The sequence below is a fragment of the Haematobia irritans genome, chromosome 3, assembly GCF_050003625.1.
Source record: "Haematobia irritans isolate KBUSLIRL chromosome 3, ASM5000362v1, whole genome shotgun sequence".
NCBI lineage: Eukaryota > Metazoa > Arthropoda > Insecta > Diptera > Muscidae > Haematobia > Haematobia irritans.
Genome location: NC_134399.1, coordinates 95,079,926 through 95,106,897, shown reverse-complemented (window position 1 = coordinate 95,106,897; position 26,972 = coordinate 95,079,926). Strand labels below are relative to the sequence as shown.

Here is a 26,972-nt window from a genome sequence, read left to right as displayed (position 1 = left end):
CGCCAAGAAGAAGCCGTCTGAGACCCATCGTTTTGTATACCGATCGTATAGAATTAAATTCTGAATCGATTTGGTGATGTCCAGACGTCTGTCTGTCTGTGTATCTTTCCGTCTGTTCATGTATTTTTGTGTGCAAAGTACAGGTCGCTGTTTAAGTCCGATCATCCTTAAATTTGGCATGTGGTCTTACTTTAGCTCAAAGACGATCCCTATTGAAAAAATCGGTGTAGATTTAGATAGATCTGCCATATATATTTATCACCGATTTGGACATTATTGACATATTTATGAAACTATCTTCTTCAAATTTCGTATATCCGAATTTTTTTTTTAAAGTCCCGAAAAAACCAAATGCTGGTGCTGATATAATGGTGATCTTAGATAATATAATGGGAACTTTCCACTCATCGAGATCAGGATTACATCTAAGATCTCTGGCTGGTGTCTTATGACGAGATCTAATTACTCAAATTCACGGCGCCACTCTTATTTGTTTCAAGTGCATTTGCCAAATGCTTTACAGGCATAAAATTGAAATAATTTCCCTGTTTATTTTCTTGTAATACTGCTGATCTTTCACTTTGGAGAATGGAATGAAATCAAATACGGGAATCAAACACAATGACGTCTTCAATTAAAGTGGAACTTTAAACTGTTTTTAGTGTTTTCTTTTTTTAATTATTTTTTTTTTTATCAATTTATATATAAAATCAACTGCGCCACAGAAACCTTTAATAATTTTGTTTACTGCATATTGTGAACAAACAAAACCTTAAGAACTTTTGCACTGACCAGCAGATGTAAAGAATTATTGATGATGATAATAATAAAAGAAATGAGTGCTGATATTTGTTTTTCTGCCTTTTTTATGTGCCTCCCATTCAAAATACTAACAATTTACATACTGAGTTCCCCATAGTGAGAGCAAAGACGGGCAATTGTACCAAAAGAACAACAATGGAATTCCCCCTCCACCTTCAGATACCTGTCGCACGCCAGAAGAGATAGAATCAACAAGAAAAAATTAAGGGAAAAACAACTAAAACTACTCTCAACAACATCATCCACATGAGAATATAAAAACTCAAAATCCCATCCCATTTGTACTAAAAAGAACAATAACAACAACAAAAACAGCAACCCCACAATCCCATAGATACCATGCCCCCTTTTTTAGTTGTATGTGAGCGTTGACGATGGTGTACCACGTTGTAGGTGCCTACAACGACGATCATCGTCTTAATAATCAACGTCAGCAAAGGCATAACAACAAGAACAACAACTCTAAACCACCTTTTTTGCCATATGATCACAATAGACGCATAACCAAGGAAGGGGTCTTATCGGCGAGTTACGACTGCCGTCTTCGTTATTGTCTGTCGGATCTCACAAAATTCACCGTTGCTTAAGACTATTGCCTCCCAGTCTTCTGCTTTATGTCACTTTGTCGGTCGCCTACTAAGTCGTGTCGTCGTTTTTTTTTTATTGGCATCTCTGACTTTGTTATTCTCCTCGCACGATTATGAGAGGTGAGCGCGAGCGAGCCAATACACATTGAAAAAACTAAATTGAGCAATAAACGTTTTTTTCTTGTCAGCATTTCGCTCAGCCTCAACCGTGTATGCAAGACTCAAATCAGAACCTATAGATACGGGCCTCAAGCGAATGAATTTTTCAGTTATTGCCGCAACTTGGAGCTGTTAAGACGTGTAAAAATCTATTGGGAATAAAAAACCAAATTAGTGCACATCATTCATTGTCGTTAATTTTTTAAAAAGAAAAAAAAAAATATAAGTAAATCACACAAAAACCGAGCAATAAAATTACGAGCCTAGTGTGTTTTAGAAAAATAATTGAAATCAAAAATAGTGGGAGAAAAAACGAAATAAAAGTGCCCATTAACAAAATATATATAAAATAAAAAGAAGAATCCTACAAGAACCGTTGAAACAAAAATTAAGAAAACAATAATTCTTGATTTGTTTAGTAACTTTCAAGTGCTACGAAGTTTTAAGCAAATATAACAACGCTGCCAATTTGTTTCCAAGTGCTTCGAAAGTTCTGGAAACGAATAAATTTGAATATTTTTTGCCAACTTTAATTTTCGAAAGAGTTTTGATTTCAACTTTCATTAAAGATGACTACCAAAATGGCCATTAATGCTAAGGTAAGCTTACTATGTAATATGTTTTTGTTTTTTCGTTTGTTACATATTAAATGTAAATATACGAAAAAACCGCCATAATTATATAAAAATATTCAATTCATCAAAATTTCAAAATATATATGGAAAAAAAGTGGAGAAAAAAATACAAAAAAATACTTGTGCCAATACACATGAAATACTCAAACTGAAACTCGATATATTGAGACAAATAGTGAGGTTTATCTTTCACCTTAAGGTGAATAAAAAAATAAACAAATTGCGGTCTACTTGATTTTTGTTTTAATACACAGAAAAAATAACGTTTTGTAAAAAAATAACGCTCAAATATATTCAAAGTTAAATAAAATATAAGAATATTTACTAAAGTCTTATTATTGCTTAATTCTTATTGCTTAATAATGAAAATTATTTCGCGCTTAAAATTTTTTCCTCAAAAATCGATCGATACATATATATGGGAGCTATATCTAAATCTGAACCGATTTGGTTGATATTTTCCAGATTTGGTGGATACTATAGAAGGTTACCTTGTGCTAAATTAGAGTAAGATCGGCTACTAAATAAGGCTATTATGGTCACAAATAAAGTTATAAGGGGTAACTTTTTCAAAAACGGGCGATACATATATATGGGAGGTATATCTAAATCTGAACCGATTTGGATTGTATTTTGCAAATTTTTTTGATTTAACAGTAGATTACCTTGTACTAAATTTGAGTAAGATCGGTTAATAAATGAGACCACTATGGTCAAGAATAAGGTTATAAGAGGCAAGTTTTTGCAAATCGGACGCTACAAATATACGGGAGGTATATCTAAATCTGAACCGATTTGAATGATATTTTGCACATATAGTCAGTACTATGGACGATTAGAGTACGCCAACTTTGAGTAAGATCGGTTGATAAATAAGGGGTTTATGGCCAAATTTAGCAATATCGGGCTATACATATATATGGGAGCTATAGCTAAATCTGGACCGATTTCGATGATTTTTTTGCGCATATAGTAAGTACTATAGAACATTAGATTTGGATAACTTTGAGTAAAATCGGTTGATAAATAAGGGACTTATGGCCAAATTTGGGAAAATCGGGCGATACATATATATGAGAACTATATCTAAATCTGAACCGATTTCAATGAAATTTTACATACTTGAAGGGTGATGAAAAATATTACTTTGTGCCAAATTTGACGACGATCGGTTTGTAAAAAAAGTGCAACGTGACCCCATTTGTCGAAATCGGGCGATACATATATATGGGAGCTATATCTAAATTTGATCCGATTTTTACTAAATTCAATAGCGTTCGTTCTTGTACTCAAAAAACACCCTTACCACATTTCATCAAAATCGGTTAATAATTGCGATCGAAATCCTGTGAACAACAAATACATGTACAGACGAACGGACAGGAGGTGATTCTGAGTCGATCGGTACACTCATAGAAAAAAGTCTGCTAAAAACAGCAGACTTTTTTCTATGAACAACAATTTATAAAATTTTTAGGTTATAAATTTTTCCCCAAAGCATATTTAAGAACCAAAAGTAGTTTTTGGTATATTTTTGCACTGTAATATACATACAAGCTCCTAAATACGATCAGCAAACATTTTGTTTGCTGTTATGCCTCAATTCGATAAATATTCAGATTTTTTTAGATATTCATAAAATATTGTTTTAATTATGTTAGGATAGCTCCTAAGTTGACATTTTTGTTTGTTTTAGCCAAAATAAAACATGTTTTAGTTTAATCGAGCTTCAAAAATAGCAGGAAATGTTTGCTATTTCAGCAAACAGTGACTGCTGTCCCTTTTTCAGCAGACTTTCTGCTGTTTTGGCAGACATTTCTGCTGTCCCTACTAACAAATTTCTTTGGGTGTATATATTTTATGGGGTCTAAACTCAATATTTCTGGTAGGCACATTTTTTGACAGATCAAAGTTATTATACACTGACCACTATGTGGTTTAGGGTATAAAAAATAATAATAAAATTCGGCAAAAAAAGGCTTTTGAGTATAAAAACAACACAGAGAAAAAATTTACATTATATAAGGTAAATTTCACCATAACTAAATATTATTTGGCGTCTACGTTATATACGGTTAATTTAAACATTGTCTTGTTGACTGGAATTTAACAATAAAAATTGTTAATTTAACTATACCATGGTTGATTTTTTTTTAACCATGAAAATTGTAAAAATTAAAATAATAATGGATTATTTAACTATACCTTGGTTGATTTCTTTAACCATGAAAATTTGTAAAAATTAAAATAAAACGGATTATTTAACTATACCATGGTTGATTTCTTTAACCATGAAAATTTGTAAAAATTAAAATAATAATGGTTAATTTAACTATACCATGGTTGATTTTTTAACTATGAAAACTATAACAATTAAAATAATAATGGTTAATTTAACTATACCATGGTAGATTTTTTTAACTATGAAAATTGTAAAAAATAAAATAATAATGGTTAATTTAACTATACCATGGTTGATTATTTTTAACCATGAAAATTTGTAAAAATTAAAATAATAATGGTTAATTTAACTATACCATGGTTGATTTTTTTAACCATGAAAATTTGAAAAATTTAAAATAATAATGGTTTATTTAACTATACTATGGTTGGTTTTTTAACCATGAACATTTATAAAAATTAAAATAATAATGGTTAATTTAACTATACCATGGTTAATTTTTTAATCAAGATCTTTATGTACATTTTACTTTTAAATGCCTTAACGACTTCGAAAGCCTGAAAATGTCTGTCGAATTTATCTATTAAATAACAAACGACACAGCTCGTCGTTTTTTTAAATACTTTAATCTTCAATAACTGACAGAAAGTATTATGATTATTAATTTTGTAGCTTATCCCCTTATACAAAATTTCATTACTTAAGTTAAACATTAAATGGTACTCTTCTTTTTTCTCCATCTGAATCTATTACGTTATGGTAATAAGGCAATGAATTGAGAGCTGCATTTGTCCATCCGCACCACAAATTGTCCATCCGCTTAGTCTAATTTTGGCATAGACCAAACTGACGATGTTTGACAGTGAAACAAAATACGAAACGTGCTTCAGCTATTTAAACCTGTGTTGCCAAAAAGATAATAGCTAAAAAAATCACCCTTTATGCAATATTACATGTCAATAAACTCTATTAACGTAGGTCATGTCAGAGTTCATAAACTGAAAGAAGAGTTTTTCCTTTCTGAGGAACGACAAGTTAGACACATGAATTTTTATTTTGACGCTAAATTTTTTCTTTAAAAGCCAATAAAAAAAAGAAGTGAGACAAAATATTGCAACGCCTTTTATAAATTTGGGTTTATTTGCACTTGAAGAAAATGCTTTATAATAATTTGGTTGTAATCAGGTCTACACACAATTCTTTAGAACATCTTATGAGAGGCAAGGGATAATTTCTGTCTAAAATTCTAATATCGATTTTTGCATTCTTATATCGGTGATTTTTGGCCCTCTTACTCAGTTATAAATGACACGTGTATTTTTAAATTTTAACTAAAACAAAAAATCAAATGGCACTTTTCTACGCACAAAACTTGAAGAAAGTACACAATATGTCGTCTTCATGTCAATTTATAAATAGTTCTAATATTTTTTGGAAACGCAAATAATGATAAATTTGTTTTTTGTATTTCACATTGACGTCAATGGTCTTGTTTGTTTTTTATCTATTTTTGTCAGCATAAACATGATTTACTTTTAACAAAGAAAAAATATATATAAGAATTATCTCGAAAAGAACGCAAATTAAAATTGATATGAGATTTTTGGCCTTATTTTGACAAATTTAACAATTACTGGGAAAAAGTTTTAAATATATTTTAGATATAAATAAAATGTGTTTGAAAATTAACGAAAATGTATTTTATTTTATTGTTTTTGCAATTCAAATGCAATTGAACTTCATTTTAATTATGAAAAACAAAACAATACAGGTTTAATTTTAACAAAAAATCAAAATAAACAAAGTATATAACATTTAAAACTTTTATAAATTGTTATATACCACATGTCTAATTTTTTTTTTAATTTTATAAATCATAAACATAACAAAATTCCAACTAAAAAGTACTACACATATTTCATTTAGGGATAAAAATTTTGACAATAATTTCTATAGAAATAAAAATTTATAAAAAATTTTCTATAGAAATAAAATTTATAAAAAATTTTCTATATATATAAAATTTACACAAATTTTTCTATAAAAATAAAATTTAGGTAAAATTTTCTATAAAAATAAATTTTGAAAAATTTTTGTTTCAAAAGAAAGAAAATTTTGACAAAATTTAATGTCTATAGAAATTTTGACAAACTTAATTTCTATAGAAAAAAAATTAATTTTGACAAAATTTTCCTTAGAAATAAAATTTTGACAAATTTTCTATAGAAATAAAATTTTGCAAACATTTTCTTTAGAAATAAAATTTTGAAAAAATTTATTATAGAAGTAAAATTATGGAAAAATTTTCTATAGAAATGAAATGTTGGCAACATTTTCTATAGAAATAAAATTTTGACAAAATTTTCTATAGAATTAATATTTCGATAAAATTTGTTATAGAAGTAAAATTGTGTAAAATTTTGACAACACTTTCTATAGAAATAAAATTTCGTCAAAATTTTTTATGGAAATAAAATGTTAACAAATTTCTAAAAAAACAAATATTTTTGAGAAAATTTGCTAAAAAAATAAAATTTTGACATAATATTCTTAAGAAATAAAATTTTGACAAAATTTTCTTTAGAAATAAAACCTTGACAAAATTTACTTTCTTTAGAAATAAAATTTTGACAAAATTTTCTATAAAAATAAAATTTGACAAAATTTTCTATAGAAATAAAATTTTAACAAAATTTGTCATAGCAGTAAAATTGTGGCAAAACTTTCTATAGAAATACAATTTTGACAAAATTTTCTATAGAAATTATATTTTGACAAAATTTTTTATAGCAGTAAAATTGTGGCAAAATTTTTTATAAAAATAAAATTTTGCAAAATTTTCTATAAAAATAACATTTTGCAAAATTTTCTATAGAAATAAAATTTTAACAAAATTTGTTATAGAAATAAAATTTTGACAAAATTTGTTATAGCAGTAAAATTGTGGCAAAATTTTCTATAGAAATAAAATGTTGACACAATTTGTTATAGCAGTAAAATTGTGGCAAAATTTTCTATAGAAATAAAATTGTGACAAAAATTTGTTATAGAAGTAAAATTGTTTCAAAATTTTCTATAGTAATAAAATTTTGACAAGATTTTCTATAGAAATAAAATTTTGACAAAATTTGTTATAGGAATAAAATTGTGGCAAAATTTTCTTTAGAAATAAAATTTTCTTTGGAAATAAAATTTTGACAAAATTTTCTATAGAAATAAAATTTCGGCAAAATTTTCTATAGAAATAATATTTCGACAAAATTTGTTATAGAAGTAAAATTGTGTAAAATTTTGACAAAATTTTCTATAGAAATAAAATTTCGTCAAATTTTTTATGGAAATAAAATTTTAACAAATTTCTAAAAAAAACAAACATTTTTGAGAAAATTTGCTAAAAAAATAAAATTTTGACATAATATTCTTAAGAAATAAAATTATTTATTTATTTATTTATTGTTTATTTTAATCATACAGTAAATGTATGATAAAAAAGAAAAGGGAAAAGTAGCATTGGCTGCTAAGGCCATCAGCTAGAAATAAAATTTTGACAAAATTTTCTTTAGAAATAAAACCTTGACAAAATTTACTTTCTTTAGAAATAAAATTTTGACAAAATTTTCTATAAAAATACAATTTGACAAAATTTTCTATAGAAACAAAATTTATTATAGCAGTAAAATTGTGGCAAAACTTTCTATAGAAATAAAATTTTCTATAGAAATTATATTTGACAAAATTTGTTATAGCAGTAAAATTGTGGCAAAATTTTTTATAAAAATAAAATTTTGCAAAATTTTCTATAAAAATAAAATTTTGCAAAATTTCCTATAGAAATAAAATTTTGACAAAATTTGCTATAGAAATAAAATTTTGACAAAATTTGTTATAAAAGTAAAATTGTAGCAAAATTTTCTATAGTAATAAAATTTTGACAAGATTTTCTGTAGAAATAAAAATATGACAAAATTTTCTATAGAAAAAAAATTTTGACAAAATTTGTTTTGTTTCTATAGAAACAAAATTTTGACAACATTTTCTACAAATTTATAATTTTTAAAAGTTTTAATTTTCATTTTGAGTAAGTTCTCCCTTTTTGTAGAAATAATAACTGAAATAACTAAAATAAAATAATAAAATATTTCTTTCGAAAAAAAAAACTTTTTTTCATACTAATCACAAAATTTTGATAAAAAAAAATCAAAATAGATTTTTTTATTTGGTAGCTTTTTTGTAAAATTTTGGTAGATTGTTTTTGGCGCGAGTGGCAACCGTGGGTTAAATCCCGCCATCAACATAAATTCTTGTGGCTTTGCAAACTGCTTGCCTTCAACCCATTCTCCAATAGGTTTGAAAGATTTGAGAAACTTTTGCTAATGTATTCATAAGTTGTGTTTATTTTTGCTGTTAAGGGTAATGCCTATTTTTTATAAGATTGCGTTATTCTTGACAATTTTTCAATTTTAATTTTAGCATAATTCTTGGAAAAATGTTTTTGGAAGCGTATTGAATATAAATAAGAATTTCTGTAATTCTTAATGTTTATTGGGAAATGATTTTTATTTAAAAAATTTAATTAATCTTATTTAAGATACAAAAGTAAAACTTTTTTGGATTCTCATAACAGACTTGGAAATATACAATATTACCAAAACCAATTTCCCTCAATACTTTATTGCCTTGGAACTCAGCTAATATTTATCAATAAGAATTTTTCTGTGTGTCTGCATTGGCAACCCTAGCATAAATTGGGAAATCTCTTTAGGGAAATTTTGACGAATATAACAGGTGTCAACAGTCAGTGCTAAGAAATAAATAAGGAATAAAAAATAATAATTACAACCATTAAAAATGATACAAGAACATATTTTCGCATTAATTACCAAAAATATCCATCATTCTTCCGGTTCACGTTTTAACGTAATATTTGTTTACTTAATAGATAACCGAACGAAATGCATGTTATTTGTTTTTCTACTTTTGTGTTTGTTTTTTTTTTTATATACATGAATACCACATGTTCATTTGGCAGTCGTTTATGTGAAAATAAAATTGTTGTGGTTTTTTTTTTTCTTATTTATCTCAATTATTTTATTACATACGAATATTTATACTATATTGGCCGCGCTTTGTAAATAAAAACAAAATATTTTCTTGCATTGGTGATTTTCCGAGAAAAAAATTATGTAGCCAATAAAAATAAATATTGCAGAGAAGTGTAAAATGACAATGAACTTGAAATTGAAAAATATAAACATGTGTGAAAAACAATATATCATCAACTGAGGAAACGGCATAAACAAATAATCGTAATAGATAAAATCATTTTTGTTTTTATATATAGTGTGTGGTAAAAATTAAATAAAAATAAAGAATAATAAACAATAGATATACATATGTGTGAAAATTAATATACAGTGAAACCTTTCAAAAGTGGTTACCCACACTCAAAACAAAGTTTACTTGAATTCAAAAAGTCTAATCTTCCTTTCAGAACCAAAGTCTTTAAACCAAAGTTGCAAAATAAGTTTTAGCCTAATTTTGAAGAATTTTTATTTTTAATTCTCAGATTCAATATCTCAGTCAAATCAAAAATGGTTTTCTTTACTTTACAAAAATGCCCTTTTACTAAAATGCCCCTTTTAAAATTTAGGTTGTATAATCTTTCATACCTAGTCGGGAATAAATTAACTTCAATGCATACTGGATTTATCCAATGCAAGTTTATACAAAATTGATTTAATTGAGAGTATAAAACTATTAGAGAACGCTGATAGCAGCTGGTCAAAATCTGCACCCAGAGAAGGAATATGATCACCTCAACCATGTTTCAAGAGCACAATGTTATTTTTGAATGGTGACCATGTAACATGTTTGTCGCAACCATGTTATTTTCTCGGAGATTATGTGTCTGATATCGGCAAGCATATTATTTTTGGCGAGAAAAGAACATTTTTGCCATAAACATGTTACATGGTAACCATTCAAAAATAACATTGTGCTCTTGAAACATGGTTGAGGTGATCATATTCCTTCTCTGCGTGTGGTTATCAGGAACGGTTATTAAATACGCCCTCATTTAACTATTTCACCCTTATAAATCTCCCCTATAATTTGGTGCCTAAAATTGTGTGGTCATCGAAGTCCAAGCCTTTTACTATTTTCCCACTTCAATATATCGAAAATCAAATTCCGTCATAAAATGCCTAGTGAATGTTTTCCTATTTTTCTAAATTTTATTAAATATTGTTATTCCAATGACTATTAAAAAAATATATATTGTTTACCCCCATAAATCCAATGTTATTGTTTTATTACTAATTAATTACTAATTTCTTTACTACTACCTTTTTTTTTACTATATGTTGGTTTTGATTATTTCAAGTATAAATAAACAATTAAATTATACTCCTATGAAGCAGTGAAATAACAGTAACAGTAGTAGAATAATCTTATCAACGATAATAATACAATAAAAAAACTATAATATAAACAAGATATTATAGTCATTAATTATACAATAGGTTTTCATTCATAGAAAACTTTTTCCTTCATTCATAAAATCATGAGGAGATTTGTAGACTATAGACATTACGGTGGATCCAGTTATTTGAAGAAAAACTCTAAGTTTCCCCTTCGAAAAATAAAAATATGCAAAATGGTAAAAAAAGAACATCTGCATACCATATTTAAAAAAATATATGTTTTTTTTTTTTAATAGTGATTGTTTCTTAAAAAATTCAGTGCGCATTTAACTATGTTTTTATTTACAAATAAACATTTTTTTATAGAGATTAGAGATATTTTTATACCACACAATTTTTTTACAAGTTCTTTCCTCTCTGGTAAATATTATTTAACTTCCAATTTGTAGTTTTTTGGTCAAGGTTTGATTTTCAATTTTGACTATAGAGTACACAGATATAACAAAAAATTAAAAAAACATATTTTTAAATATAGCGTTATGATGTTTTAAGTGCAACAAAGTTGATTTCATAGAACTTGATCAAAATTTTAAAACGTAAGAATTTTTGTTCTGGTTGTATTTTAAAAGGTACATTTAAGGGGTTAAATATATCGAATCTGAAGTAGTGTTTTTTTAAATGTGGTGGAAAAATATGGAAATCCAATTATTCGATCCAAGTATTGGGTCCATATCAATTTTATATGTTTTTGTTGCAGATATTGGAAGACTAATTTATAATATATGTAGAAACAATTACGCAAAATCTGTCCAAATATATCCAATTTTGATGCAATAACTTGGTAGCTTAAGATGTATTACAGACAAAAAAAAAGTATTTTTTTTATTAAACTATATTGCGACCATTTATTTTATTTAAATTTAGATTCTCCTCAATCTATGCAAGCACGAAAAATTAATAAATTTTAACTATGTTATATGTTATTAAATTCTGTAAAATGTTCCATCTAAAAAATATGTACTATTCCAAAAAAATATGCCAAAAATTATTCAACTTCCAGCAAAAAAAATTAAATTGTTCCTCAAGCATTTCTATTAAGTTCATCCCGCAATCCTCTATAAATTTTTTTCAACTTTCGATGCAGTTCTTTTGGGAAAATCTTAGAAAATACGCTATTTAGGCGTTTTAAGCGAAAATTTAAAATTTAGTCAATTAAATTTCGCAAAAGAGAATATAACATATATAACAAAATAGTAAAAAATAATGAAACAAACATTAAAAATGTCATCCCCGCTGTTATTTGAATCTGTGCAGTTTGACTTTTTCACTTCCATGGGAAATATATTTGCAAATTACGATAAATATCAATTTTTTGTTGATTTTAACTTGAAAGAATATAATTTTATTTCTATAGATTTTTTTTGCAAAACTTTATCAAAATTTTATTTTTATAGAAAATTTTGACAATATTTCATTTCTATAGAAAATTTTGTTAACATTTTATTTCAATAGAAAATTTTGTCAAAATTTTATTTCTATAGAAAATTTTGTTAACATTTTATTTCTATTGAAAATCTTTGTAAAATTTTATTTCTGTAGAAAATTTTGTCAAAATTTTATTTCTATAGAAAATTTTCTAAAAACTTTATTTCTATAGAATTTTTTGCAAATTTTATTTCTACAGAAAATGTTGTCAAAATTTTATTTCTATAGAAAACTTTGTAAAAATGTTATTCCTATAGAAAATTTTTGTAAAATTTTATTTCTGTAGAAAATTTTGTCAAAATGTTTTTTCTATAGAAAATTTTGTAAAAACTTTTATTTCTATAGAAAAAAAATTTATAAAATTTTCTGTAGAAATAAACAATATTATTTTATAAAAATAAAATTTTCTATAGATATAAATTTTTGACAAAATTATATTTCTATAAAATAATATTTTTTATTTCTACAGAAAATTTTATCAAAATTTTATTTTTATAGAAAATTTTGACAACATTTTATTTCAATAGAAAATTTTGTCTACATTTTAGTTCTATAGAAAATTTTGTCAACATTTTATTTTTTTGAAAATTTTGTCTACATTTTAGTTCTATAGAAAAGTTTGTCAACATTTTATTTCTATAGAAAATTTTGTCAAAATTTGATTGTTTTTTTTTTTTGAAAATTTTGTCAATATTTTATTTCTATAGAAAATTTTGTTAAAATGTTTTTTCTATAGAAAATTTTGTCAAAACTTTATTTCTATACAAAATGTTTGCAAAGTTTTATTTCTATAGATTTTTTTTACAAAATTTTATCAAAATTTTATTTTTATAGAAAATTTTGACAATATTTCATTTCTATAGAAAATTTTGTTAATATTTTATTTCAATAGAAAATTTTGTCAACATTTTAGTTCCATAGAAAATTTTGTCAACATTTTATTTCTATAGCAAATTTTTGTAAAATTTTATTTCTGTAGAAAATTTTGTCAAAATGGTTTTTCTATAGAAAATTTTGTCAAAATTTTTATTATGTCAAAATTTTATTTCTATAGAAAATTTTCTAAAAACTTTATTTCTATAGAATTTTTTTGCAAATTTTATTTCTATAGAAAATTTTGTCAAAATTTTATTTCTATAGAAAATGTTTGCAAAATTTTATTTCTATAGAAAATTTTCTAAAAACTTTATTTCTTTAGAAAATTTTCTAAAAATTTTATTTCTACAGAATTTTTTTGCAAAATTTTATTTCTATAGAAATTTTTTGCAAATTTTATTTCTACAGAAAATGTTGTCAAAATTTTATTTCTATAGAAAATTTTGTCAAAATTTTATTTCTATAGAAAATTTTGTCAAAATTTTATTTCTAAAGAAAATTTTTGTAAAATTTTATTTCTGTAGAAAATTTTGTCAAATTGTTTTTTCTATAGAAAATTTTGTAAAAATTTTCATTTCTATATATTTTGATAAAATTTTCTGTAGAAATAAACAATATTATTTTATAGAAATAAAGTTTTTAGAACATTTTCTATAGATATAAATTTTTGACAATATTTTATTTCTATAAAATAATATTGTTTATTTCTACAGAAAATTTTATCAACATTTTATATTTATAGAAAATTAAAAAAAAAAATATATATTTCTGTAGAAAATTTTGTTTCTATAGAAAATTTTCTAAAAACCTTAATTTCTACTTTTTGCAAAATGTTATTTCTACAGAAAATTTTGTCAAAATTTTATTTCCGTAGAAAATTTTTGCAAAATTTTATTTCAATAGAAAATGTCAAAATTTTATTTCTATTGACCATTTTGTCAAAATTTTATTTCTGTTGAAAATTTTTTCAAAATTTTATTTCTATAGAAAATGTTGTCAAAATTTTATTTCTATAGAAAAAGATCATTTTAGCATTGGTACTTTTTTCCTGAGTACTTTTTTGTAATCTGTTTTTTGCTGGAATACCATAAAATGAAATTTACTTAATGTTCTCATACATACATAGATTAAAAGACCTTACTCACATTTCTCTGATTGCCCTTGACTTTGATGCAAGGTTTAAATATCCTTAACCTTCAATGTGAAATGTATAAAATAGATGATATCCACCCACATGCAATGCATTACAATGGTTCTGGGCATTCAACAACATGCAGTTACAGAAAACTCATAGTAGTACATACAAGATATTAATAGCTTATATCCATAGTAAACTAAGTCAACTTAGCACAAATGGTATAAAATATAAAATTAACATTCGAATTGCTGAAGTATGCCCTATAAAAATCTTGTAAATAAGTCAACATGAATAAACCATTGCTGACCACTTAGTATACTACGGAATTAGGGTAGATATCAATATGAAAGTGGATATAAAATGCATGCTGCAACTAAAGTACAGCAATGACAATCATTGCCAAAATATCCAGAGTCAAACAAACACAGAAACCCTTTTTTTGAAACATGCATATGAACATGAAGATTATTAGACCAACAAGAATTCCAGCCAAAAAACCGTACATACCAACAACACACACCCCATAATGCTGAATGCACAAGAGCACAGTCAGTGGTTTAGGCAGACAGACATGCTGACACACACAAGCATTCACTCAAATTTATTGAACTGGCTACCTATTCAAGAAGAATGACAAAACATCTGTTAGAATCCAGAATATTGTATGGGTTTATTATTTTAGAGTGTATATTTATGTCGGCGCTTATTTTTCTTGAGTGAATGTAATTCTCATTTAGTTGGTATATTCTGATGCTCATAAGATTGGGTTTTTTGTTCAATCATCAGCTTTGCGCAGAGGCGATATCGTAACCAATGAAGTTCTACTGAGGTGCGATTATTGCTAGTTGAAAACTTTAACCAATACCCCGCCATGGGGACGTGAAATACCGTCCACTACGGCAATTTTTGCAAGCCCGAGAGGGCTTAATATTTTAATAAATGTGAGCAATATTATATTAGAGTTTTTGGTACATTCTAATGGAATGGTAAAACTAAATGGGGGTGTAAACAGGGTTGCCATTTTGGTCTGATTGGTCCAAAAAAATTACTAAATTTGGTCTGATGGTCGGACCAAATGGAATTTGGTTGATTTTGGTCAAACCGGTATTTCTTTTTTCAAAATTTTCGATAGAAATAAAATTTTGACAAAATTTTCTATAGAAATAAAAATTTGACAAAATTTTCTATCGAAGTAAAATTTTGGAAAAATTTTAATATTTAAATGATTTTAATTTAATTTGGTAAAATGGTCCGCTGGCACGACTTTTGGTCCAATTTTGGAAAAATGTTGGTCCAAAATAAAAATTAATTGTGGAAACGCTTGGTGTAAAGAAAAAAAATTGAATTTTCCTATTTCTGTTTTTTGGAATTTATTTAATTTGTTTGCTATTTCATTTAAAAAATGATTCAAGAAATAAAATTTTGATAAAATTAAATATTTATTTTTATAGAAATAAATATTTGACAAAATGCTAAATTCAGAAAAATGAATACTGTTTAGTTAATAAAATTAGTCAAAGTTTTTCTTCCTAAATTTAACTAAGACGAAAAAAATCGTTAACATGTTCTGGATATAGGAACTAGTCAGCGAATTAAAATATTTCATAAATTTGTTGATGATTTTGTCCAATAATTTTAAAGTTTGAATTTTCACAGCTGAAAAGTTTTATTCAAATAATTTTCCATTGCATATTAGAAAATTAGTCATTTAGTAGAAATAAAAAAATGAAAATATTAAACTAAATTAAAAATTTTGCAAAACTTAATTAATTAATATAATAATTCTATTAAACTAAATTAAAAAATTGTAATTTTGAAAAATTTTCTAAAGCAATCCACACCGAAAAAAGTGAATTAATTCATAGGAAGAATGAACTACCTCGCACGAAAATTTAACTAAATTTTACTCCACATTTTGAGATTTCCTCAAAGCGTTGTCAAAACCAGGAAAATTTAATTCCCAGTTGTATTTTTTAACTGCAGTTCACGAAATTACATCCTCTCATAGAAGAAAAAATTAACTAAAAGTAAAGAAGAAAACCATTGGCGCTAAATCATCACCATTTTAACCGTACAGTAGTTCATTCTTACTATTTTTGGGAATCGTACGAAAATCTTCGTTTGCTTTAGTTCATATTGAACTTATGTGTACGGTCATTGAACTTTATACTCACGTTTAGTTCATACATTTTTTGAGACATACTTAGAAAAAGTAAGATTTCATTAAGCTGTAGAAATTTTCGAAAAAAATAATAAAATTTAACTACTAGCAAAAAAATGTTTTCCAATAAAAATAAGTTAAATTTAACGTTAGTTTAACTAGGGAATTTTTTTTCTGTGCAGTATTTCCAAATAACTGCGTTTGAAAAAAATTTATATAAAAAACTATTTTTACAATGTTTTTTCTAGTTAGCAAAGAATACACAAAATTATATAAAAAATTAAACATAATATTAATAAACAAATAAAAAAAATATAAAAATCAAAGTCTTTTCAGTAAATTTTATGAACAATTTAATTTGTGAATATACTTTGTTTGTTTATTTTTATAATTTAATCAAAAATGTCTATGAATTCTAAGATTCCTATGAATATTTCTTTTAATAAATTTACTCATTTTTATATGGAAAAAAGGAAATTGAAATAGAAGAGAAGATAAATTAAATGAGAATTGGAAAAAAGGGAAAGTTTTATGTATTGTAAAAATCATAAAAAAATCATGAAAATAAAAAGAATTATACGACATTAAAATTTGGTAACATATAGAAATTTAATATGTTAGAAATTGAAATTTCTATACAATTTTCAAATAAAATTTATATATAAGAATTTTTTATTCAATTAAATTTTAAATATTTTTTTAAATATTTTTATGTATATTGAAAACCACCTGACAATTATTTATTTTATAGATTCTGCTTCAAAAAAATTCCTTTTAGAATTTTATTTTTCTAAATTAGATTTAAAAATAAAAAAAACTATATTGTTAAACAAAAATTTGCCAAATAAAGGTTTCCCTGAGATCTATTTTATTTTTGCGAAATAGTGTAAAAGTCTTTGAATATTTTAATAATATTGGTAAGACGTAAAACATTGCGTGTATGATACCCGGTAATTAGTATAAAAGCACGAACTTTTCCAGAAACACGTGCAAAAATTCTTATTTTTATAAACTGGAAATCAATACTCTTTATGACTTTCTTTACAATTGACTTTAGCTTTAAATTTTCAAAAAAGACAGCAAACAATACTAAAATACCATATCGTAATTGGAGCTTATAAGGAAATTGGCAATTGATTAAATACTTAAAAAAAATAAATTTAAAATTTTATTTACATCTTTTTTGTACAGAAAGATAAAGTAATAAAAAATATTGAAAATAATTGTGAGATATTAAAATTAAAATATTGAAATTAAAATATTAAAATTAAAATAAACAGTATACATTAAAATTTTCTAATAATAAACATAACGGATATCAATATTAAAAAAATCTAAAAATTTAAAAAAAGAGAATAATTCCACACGTTAGCATGAAAAAAATCTGTTTTGGTTTTTTTTATAAATATATTATAGATATTTCCACATCATATAAACATTTTAGAATTTCATTGTGGATAAAGAAATGTATAGGTACAACATAAATGAATATTTATGGGGGAACAAAATTGGGAATCAACGGCGTAATAAAATTATATAGTATTTAAATGCATTGTACAAAAAAATCTTGAACATTGAACTCGAAACGTATATCGCGGAATAAATTTAAACAATTGCAATTTCAACAATTTATTTTATTCTTAATTGGATTAAATAAATCAGGAACTTGAATAAATTGAACGTAGTTAGTACATTTTTTGTTTATTTAATCCTATGGGATTAAATATACAACAAAAATGGAAATAAGAATATAGGAAATAAAATTTTAAAATATAATAAATATAGAATGTAAAAGAAAATCTTTAAAAATTACAAAAATAATATTAAATATGCTTGTTCTTATGCCCTAATAATTGTAGTACTGCTATTATCTATGTCTATCATACGAGCCACATATCTTAAAGGCATTTTTTTTCTTCCCTTAATTGCCACCCTTGTGTGATCAACCCATGCACCCCTAAAATACCTGATTTACAACCAAGCTGTCTCAGAGAATGGAGATCATTGTGTATCATCTTTCACATTGTCTCCTTACTTCAGTGTTTCAAATATTTTCTCCTCTACCTTTAATATGATAATAATTCACATTAATTTCATGCGCAATAATGTTTATATCGTTAAGATTTTTATATGATCGTTAGCTTTGCGCAGAGGCGATATCGTAACCAATGAAGTTCTACTGAGGAGCGATTATTGCTAGTTGAAAACTTTAACCAATACCCCGCCATGGGGACGTGAAATACCGTCCACTACGGCAATTTTTGGAAGCCCGAGAGGGCTGATTAATAATAAATTTAAAATGAAAAGATGATTTCGTTTATAAGAAGAAATATTGCTCCTCCGTTGCCTAGCTGCTTCGTATGGCAGTATTCGTATGATTGGTCCCAGTGTTGGGGATTTTCCCCTAGATTGGGGATATTTTTCGTGAATTGGGACGAAATTTTTGAGTTGGGGATTTGGCGGGGAATTTCCATAAATTTGGGGATTTTTTGAGAAATCGGTTTAATCTTTTTTTACGAAAATGTTTTTTCTATAGGAAATTTTGGCAAAATTCAATTTGCCAAAATTAGACAATTTTGCAAAAATTTTATTTCTATAGTTTTGTCGAAATTTTATTTCTATAGAATATTTTGTCAAAATTTTATTTCTATAGAAAATTTTGTCAAAATTTTATTTCTATAGAAAATTTTGTCAAAATTGTATTTTTTTGTCGAAATTTTATTTCTATAGAATATTTTGTCAAAATTTTATTTCTATAGAAAATTTTGTCAAAATTTTATTTCTATAGAAAATTTTGTCAAAATTGTATTTTTTTGTCGAAATTTTATTTCTATAGAATATTTTGTCAAAATTTTATTTCTATAGAAAATTTTGTCAAAATTTTATTTCTATAGAAAATTTTGTCAAAATTGTATTTCTATAGAAAATGTTGTCAAAATTTTATTTCTATAGAAAATTTTGTCAAAATTTCATTTCTATAGAAAATGTTGTCAAAATTTTATTTCTATATAGAAAATTTTGTCAAAATTTTATTTCTATAGAGAATTTTGTCAAAATTTTATTTCTATAGAAAATTTTGTCAAAATTTTATTTCTATAGAAAATTTTGTCAAAATTTTATTTCTATAGAAAAATTTTTCAAAATTTTATTTCTATATAGAAAATTTTGTCAAAATTGTATTTCTATATAGAACCTTTTGTCAAATTGTCAAATTTAAATTGGGGATTTTTGGGGACGAAAACATCATAGTTTGAGGACAAGAGCCAGAAAAATACTGGTAACATTGATTGACCCTTTTCAAATGAAATTCCATAAAGGATAATTTATTTTTAATGTATTATCTTGATATTCAATATGTTATCACATGATTAACAATTTAAAATATTTTTTTAGTCATTGGCTAAAGTTTTAATGTGCTTCCATATGAATAATGTGGATTTTTATTATTTTTTATGTTGAAATTGACGTAACTTGTTTAAATTATTTTTATACAGTAATTAAATTTTATTAAATAAAAATAAAAATACATAAATAAATAAAATTTATAAATAATTTAAAATAAATTATATTAGCCTTAATTTGAATCAAATAATTAAAAACTTTTTTTAAATTATAACGGATTAATCTAAATTTCATTAAATCTTGTTGATTGAATTAAATTTACTTAAATTATTAAATAAAATTAAAATGAATTATATTAAATTAGATCAGCCAAAGCATTTCCACCACTCAACTCAATTTATTTCTTAATAATCTCTCATTTACTCATCTATAATACCTCTCTCTCTCTCTCCTTTTCTTCTCTCTTTCAGGATCTCTTCCGCAATCAACATCGTTTGATTCGCATTATCGAACAATCGATTCGTATGTGCAGCAATCAGTCGATAAAACAACAGCAACAACAACAAAAACAACAAAAGGGGCAATTAGATGCTGATTTTCAAATATCCAAATCATTTACATCTCAATTGTCGACAACAGTACCTGAACCAATTGTCCATGACGATGATGTTGGCCAACAGTTCTCAGCGTCAGCGTTGACAGTGCGTTTGGCCACACCCCAACAATTGCAACCGAAACCCGATAATGCTGAAGAATTGGGCTTTGGTAAACTTTTCACCGATCACATGTTGAAAATCTATTGGCATAAAAGTTTGGGCGGTTGGCAACAACCTCAAATTACACCATTGGAAAATCTTGTAATGCATCCTGCAGCTAAAGTATTACATTATGCCGTTGAGGTAAGTAAGAGCAACGGAATAAAATTAGCTAAAAAAGGGATTATAATTTTAATTTAAAAAATTTTTAAAAACTATAATGAAAGAAATATCAAAGTAAAAAATGTCGGATTTAATTGATGATTTAAATAATTTTTTAGTTAGTTCGAATAATTTCAACTGAAGGTTAAAAAATCTAAAATATTTAAAAAAATTTAAAAAAATCTACCATAAAAAATATTAATTTTTTTGATTTTATAAAGTTACCAAGTACATTATAAAATATATCTTAAAAATTTTGTTTTTTCATATAAAAGGCAATTTATTTATTTTTTCTGAAATATTGGAAATGATCAAAAGGAGAACATTTTGTAAACTTCCCATCATACAAATGCATACCCAAAAAACTCTTGTCCTTAAACTAAGGAAGCGTTTGGGAGCCACCGTGGTGCAATGGTTAGCATGCCCGCCTTGCATACACAAGGTCGTGGGTTCGATTCCTGCTTCGACCGAACACCAAAAAGTTTTTCCGCGGTGGATTATCCCACCTCAGTAATGCTGGTGACATTTCTGAGGGTTTCAAAACTTCTCTAAGTGGTTTCGCTGCAATATGGAACGCCGTTCGGATTCGGCTATAAAAAGGAGGTCCCTTGTCATTGAGCTTAAAATGGAATCGGGCAGCACTCAGTGATAAGAGAGAAGTTCACCAATGTGGTATCACAATGGACTGAATAGTCTAAGTGAGCCTGATACATCGGGCTGCCACCTAACCTAACCTAACCTAAGGAAGCGTTTTTTAATTCAGCCTTGAATAATGGAGCTATTACTCTAAAATTTTAATGAAAATACCCAAAAATTGATTTAAGAATTTTGCACATATTGCCCAAAAAACTTATTAATTCACCTGTGTTACTTGACTTGACCCATTAAACTTCGCCCAAAGTTTGATTATGGCCATTGCACTTTGAAATTGTATTCAACTTTCTTTGTTTAACAAAAAAAATAAAAATACTTTCGTAATACAAGAATGTATAAAAACAATTTTAGTACACAGCTTTCACTAAGTTGCACTGCTATCACAATTAAAATGCAATGTCAGATACTTGACCTAGCAACGAGAAGAAATGATTCTGAACCTATTAAAACATTTTTGTACACGTAATAATTTAGAGATTGTGAAGACAATTGATAGGGGGTCAGCAACACGTGATTTTTTTTTTTTAAATTAAGTCAGCAAAAACTTATCAGTTCCATAAGGAAAATATGTTAAATGTTAACAAATTCCAATGTGTATTTTTTAGAATTTTGTTTTCTTGATATTTATGTAAAAAACAAAACTCCCATAAATAGGAAAATCCTATTAATCTATAATATAAAATTATCAGTTGATTAGATCCGCCGGATAGAAAAATATTATATTTGCTTGTACAAATGGAATGACCTAATAACCCAATATGTTACATTCATTATTTATTGATTAATAATATTAATAATATTTTCCCTTTTTAATAATTTTTTTTTTAGCTTTTCGAAGGCATGAAAGCTTATCGCGGTGTTGATGATAAAATTCGCATATTCCGTCCCAATATGAATATGAATCGCATGAATTTGGCTGCCAAACGTTCCGGTTTACCCACATTTGAGGGTGAAGAATTTGTCAAATGCCTATCCCGATTGCTCACCATTGACTCGGAATGGGTACCACACACCGAAGCTGCCAGTTTATACATTCGTCCCACCCTTATTGGTATTGATGTAAGTATTTAGATAGAAAAAACATGCATGAATTCTCAGAACAATAAAATGGTTGCTTCCAAACGAAAAACAATTTTGTTAGCAAAAAATTTTCCTTAGTGTCTAATAAAATTCACTGGAGAAAATCGTTGATTAAAAAACTATAAGTAAAATTTTCCTTAGTATCTAATAAAATTCACTGGAGAAAATCGTTTATTAAAAAACTATAAGTTGCTACGAAACGAATTTTGTTTTTTGTCTCAAACATTATCGTTGTGAAATTTTACGTTTCGGAGAAATGAAAACTATGTTTGTGGTGAGAACAATTTTTGTATAATTTTCCAAATTTTTCGAATGTAATTCATTTGTCTCGGATCTAATTTAAATTCTTGGATAATTTTCTTCAGCTGGATGAAAACTTTATAGCCTTTTCTTAGTTATATATATTTTCTTTAAAAGATTTCTTCATTTGCTATAAAACTAAATTTTATTTTACCAATTTTTTTTTGGCACTAACATATTTTATTCCAAACCAATTTAAATTCGTTTGACATAAATATGGCCACAGTAATTTCGGATTTCTAGATAATTAAAAATAAAAATCAATTAAAAAGAAGTTTGTTTGTCCCAAATATCGTTTCGCATCAAAGAAATAATGTTTTCAGAAAATTGCCTCTCGTATTTAATTGTTCGACTGTTCACCATCCTAACAAATTGAATCCTAACAAATTAGCTTTCTAAAAATACATTTCGTATTGTTGCATTACTATGTAACAAAACGAAATAAAAATAAGATTAAGGGACTTGTAAGTTATATGAAAAGATGATGTACAGTGGGAGAAAAGATGATTCAATTTGTAAGAGGAAAATTCCCAAAATGTCTTCTCCATAAGGGCCCAAAATTGAGTTATCTCTCCCAGCCAGATCTATACTAAAGGCTGTGGAAAGGTTCATTCGCCCGAACCGAAACATGTACAGCCCAGGCGTGTATAGATTTGTATCTGGCGTTTTCTTTTCAATGGCTCTATTAACCATGTTCCTTAATCTATATCTGTCCATAAAGCTCGAAAAATAATTGTATAATTAGATATAATGCATTTGGACGTCAATTGCCTGTTTCGGTATCAGGCTAACATGATATACAATTTTTTTCAATTTTGAAAAACATCATTTTAATTATTCGTAATTTTTTGGTATTTCTAGCCTACCTTGGGTGTTGCTGCCTCCGATTCTGCCCTTTTGTATGCCATCCTTAGCCCTGTAGGTAGCTATTTCAAGAGTGAAGATGATACCGGTGCCGTTTCACTATTGGCTGATCCCAGCTACACCAGAGCCTGGCCCGGTGGTGCTGGTAATCGTAAAATGGGTTCGAATTATGCACCCACAATTAATGTACAAAAAGAGGCTTCCCGCAAAGGACTGCAACAGGTGTTGTGGTTGTATGGTGATGACCATCAATTGACTGAAGTCGGTACCATGAATATTTTCATGTTCTTCATCAATGAAAATGGAGGTAATTATACAAAAAAAAAAAACGAAACCATGGTCCAAATGGTTGATAAAACTAAATTAAATTTAAAAATTAAAATTAAATTAAATTAAAAATAAAAATTTAAATTAAAATTGAAATTAAAATGAATATTAAAATTTAAATTAAATTTAAATTAAAATTAAAATTTACATTTAAATTTAAATTAACATTAAAATTAAAATTAAATTTAAAATTAAATTATAAATAAATTAAATATTCCTTGTACTTAATTTCTTTGCGTCGCTTTGTTTTCAGAAAAGGAATTGAGAACACCCCCCTTGAATGGTTTAATTTTGCCTGGTATTACCAGAGATTCAATTTTGGCCTTAACCCGCCAATGGGGTAAATTCAAGGTTACCGAAGAAAAATTCAACATGCATGATATTGAGAATCTTCTAAATCAAGGAAGGGTAAGATTAGCTGAAACTAAACTAAAATTATAGGTCAAACTAATAATTTGTTTTAAATTTTATTTTTTATTTTTTGCAAATAGTTACTTGAATTGTTTGGTACTGGTACAGCCTGTGTAGTTAGCCCTGTTAATCGCATCAGCTATATGGGCAAGGACCTTTATATCCCCACCATGGAACAAGAGAAACCAGTACATGAAACCATCCGCGAAACATTAATGGACATCCAATACGGCAAAGTGGAACATCCCTGGTCTGTTGTCATTGAATGAATGCAATGAAATCATAGACTTTTACGAGGAAATATGATTTCGTTCCATTCTATTCAAGGAGAGAAAAGATTTTATCCCAAAATGAAAAAAAAAAACAAAAACAGAAACAGAAACAAATTGCTTACCACAAACCACAACAACAGAAACTTTGTGTATTAATAGCTTTTAGTTAGCTGAACTATAGTTATAAGTTCATAGTTATAGAGTTTAACTAGGATACTTTTGTAGAAAGGCGAAAAACAAAAAGTTGTTCATCCCACATTAACCTTGACAATGATGATGTGATTGTTATTATTGTGAAGATAGTTTTAAGTCTTAAGTCAAAATGAATTAAACCCAACAACGAATGTGTGACAGAAAAAAATAAGAAAAATTCTCGAATTTTTTAAGCATTTAAAAAAATACACATAAAAATCATAATTTTTTTTATATAGTAATTGTTAAGTGCCTAATTATATTTATATAGTATAAATTTATATATATATATAAATTATATATATTTAGACAAAGATCAAGGGACTACAGTTCTATTGTTTTTCGCCTTTATTCGACTTTTCTTTAAATGTAAATTTAGAGAAACCTATTTATTTTTTTGCCTAATTTAAATTTAATGCTGTAAATATTTTCCTTTCCTAATAACGACTTTATTTTTTAAATGTACCATATACATCTAGTAAAGCTACTAGACATAAAAAGTGGCTACCTGCGATTTAGGATTAAAAATAATAATATCGCATACATTTGATATTTGTATACATTATCGTAACATATCATAAAAAACAAAAAAACTCCCCCTTTGCATTTCCCTACCAAATTTTTGTGTATATATATATATGATAGTAACCTACATACATAGATATGCTTAAAAAAATAATTTAGTTTTTATACTCAGGGGCTATAATTTGTATGTTGTATATTATATGGAATCAAAAAAAAAAAAAAATAAGAAAATGAAAAAAGAAAAACACTAAAGAGAGAATGTCTTCCCTTGTTGCTTTTTTTCTGTAAATTCTTGGAAAATAAATATTTTATGGAAAAAATCCAAAACAAAAAAAATACAAAATGAAATCTTATGATTTTTTTCTCAAGTACCAGAACAAGTGCATTTATTTATATTTTTAAGTTCAAATTTTTAGAATGTTCTATTCATGTTCATTCAACAAAGGAGACCCCATAATTGTTCCTCTATGGTGGTTTAATGTTGATATCTCCTATCATTAATCCTAAATGTAGGCTGTAAAAAAACATTTGTTTGTGTCCTAAGTTTTGTTTGTATTCAACACCTCTTGTATACTTGGGTGGGTGTATTATGTTCAAAAGTAAAAAATTAGGTATGTGTCCTCTATATATATAATTGTAATTGTAAAACAATTGTTTGTCGTTTTGTAGATCGTAAGTGTCAACAGAAAAAAAACTTAATACGTAATTTCAATAATAAATTTTATTCATGTGAAAATTATGTTTTCAACAGCAATAAATATGAGAAGTTGTCATTTTTTTAATTGGGATTCATATTTCACAGTTCTGTCTGAAGAACGTTTTTGAGGAGTTTATAACAAGGTTATTAGTTTGTGGCACACCGAAATATCGATTTCCGACCATATGAAGTATACACTTGGGCATGTTCTTGATTTCCCTTCAAATAGATTTCACATTCCGCTTCGATTCCCCCCATGAGATCTGAATCCTAATTTTAATTCTATTGATCCTAGAATTAAGGCCAGATAGGCCGTTAAAAAATGTATTTATTTTAAAGAAGCCGCATTTTTAGCTCGGAATCAATACGAAAATCCTTAAGAGAAAGTCAAAATCTTTGGATCCAAGTAAACTTTTTTATTGAGTATGATGGCTTTTCATGCTACTTCAACTCCCTATACTTATGAAGCATATAGAAAACATATTAAAAATTAAAAATAAAAGATTGAATTGGGTTTTTCAAATCCTTCTTTCGCCAATAAAAAGATTCCATTCTCTTGCACTATAAAAAATTCCGTGAAAAGTTGTCCCTTCTGTGTGGGCAAAAGAATGTTATAAGAACTACCCGAATAACTTCCTCAAAAAAACTTAAACGGCTTTTAATGGCTTGTAAACATCATATTGAGCTGCCAATAAAACAAATATCGAACAGCTGATACACGCACAGAAAAAAACATGTTTGGACATGGTTGTCGCATCCATGTAATGCTTATCTAGAGTATGTAATTGTCGCGAAGCCCATGTATTTTGTCATTGTAAAAATAATTTTCGAGCGGAGAAAAATATATGTTGGCAATAAGCATTTAAATGGTTTTCAAATGCCGCAAATATGTTCTATTATTTAAATGATAGAATTTGAGACCAT

The 26,972-nt window shown here is 26.3% G+C and overlaps 1 protein-coding gene and 2 non-coding genes across 4 annotated transcripts; all 3 read left to right on the top strand.

Moving 5' to 3' along the window:
• The first annotated feature begins 1,706 nt into the window (after positions 1 to 1,706).
• On the top strand, positions 1,707 to 26,109 carry Bcat (Branched chain amino acid transaminase). 2 transcript variants are annotated; one of them, XM_075302928.1, is made up of 6 exons: positions 1,707 to 2,167; positions 20,280 to 20,708; positions 22,209 to 22,439; positions 23,622 to 23,931; positions 24,205 to 24,359; positions 24,443 to 26,109. In XM_075302928.1, the coding sequence occupies exons 1-6, from the start codon at positions 2,138 to 2,140 to the stop codon at positions 24,629 to 24,631; spliced, it is 1,344 nt and encodes a 447-aa protein (XP_075159043.1). In that variant the 5' UTR covers positions 1,707 to 2,137; the 3' UTR covers positions 24,632 to 26,109. The 2 variants fall into 2 exon arrangements, with proteins under 2 accessions (XP_075159043.1, XP_075159042.1); XM_075302927.1 differs by lacking the exon at positions 1,707 to 2,167 and adding an exon at positions 9,165 to 9,302.
• On the top strand, positions 15,091 to 15,230 carry LOC142232450 (U4 spliceosomal RNA). Its single transcript, XR_012721132.1, has one exon. It is a non-coding gene; the product is annotated as a U4 spliceosomal RNA (small nuclear RNA).
• Positions 18,607 to 18,746, top strand: LOC142232451 (U4 spliceosomal RNA). Its single transcript, XR_012721133.1, has one exon. It is a non-coding gene; the product is annotated as a U4 spliceosomal RNA (small nuclear RNA).
• Positions 26,110 to 26,972: the final 863 nt, after the last annotated feature.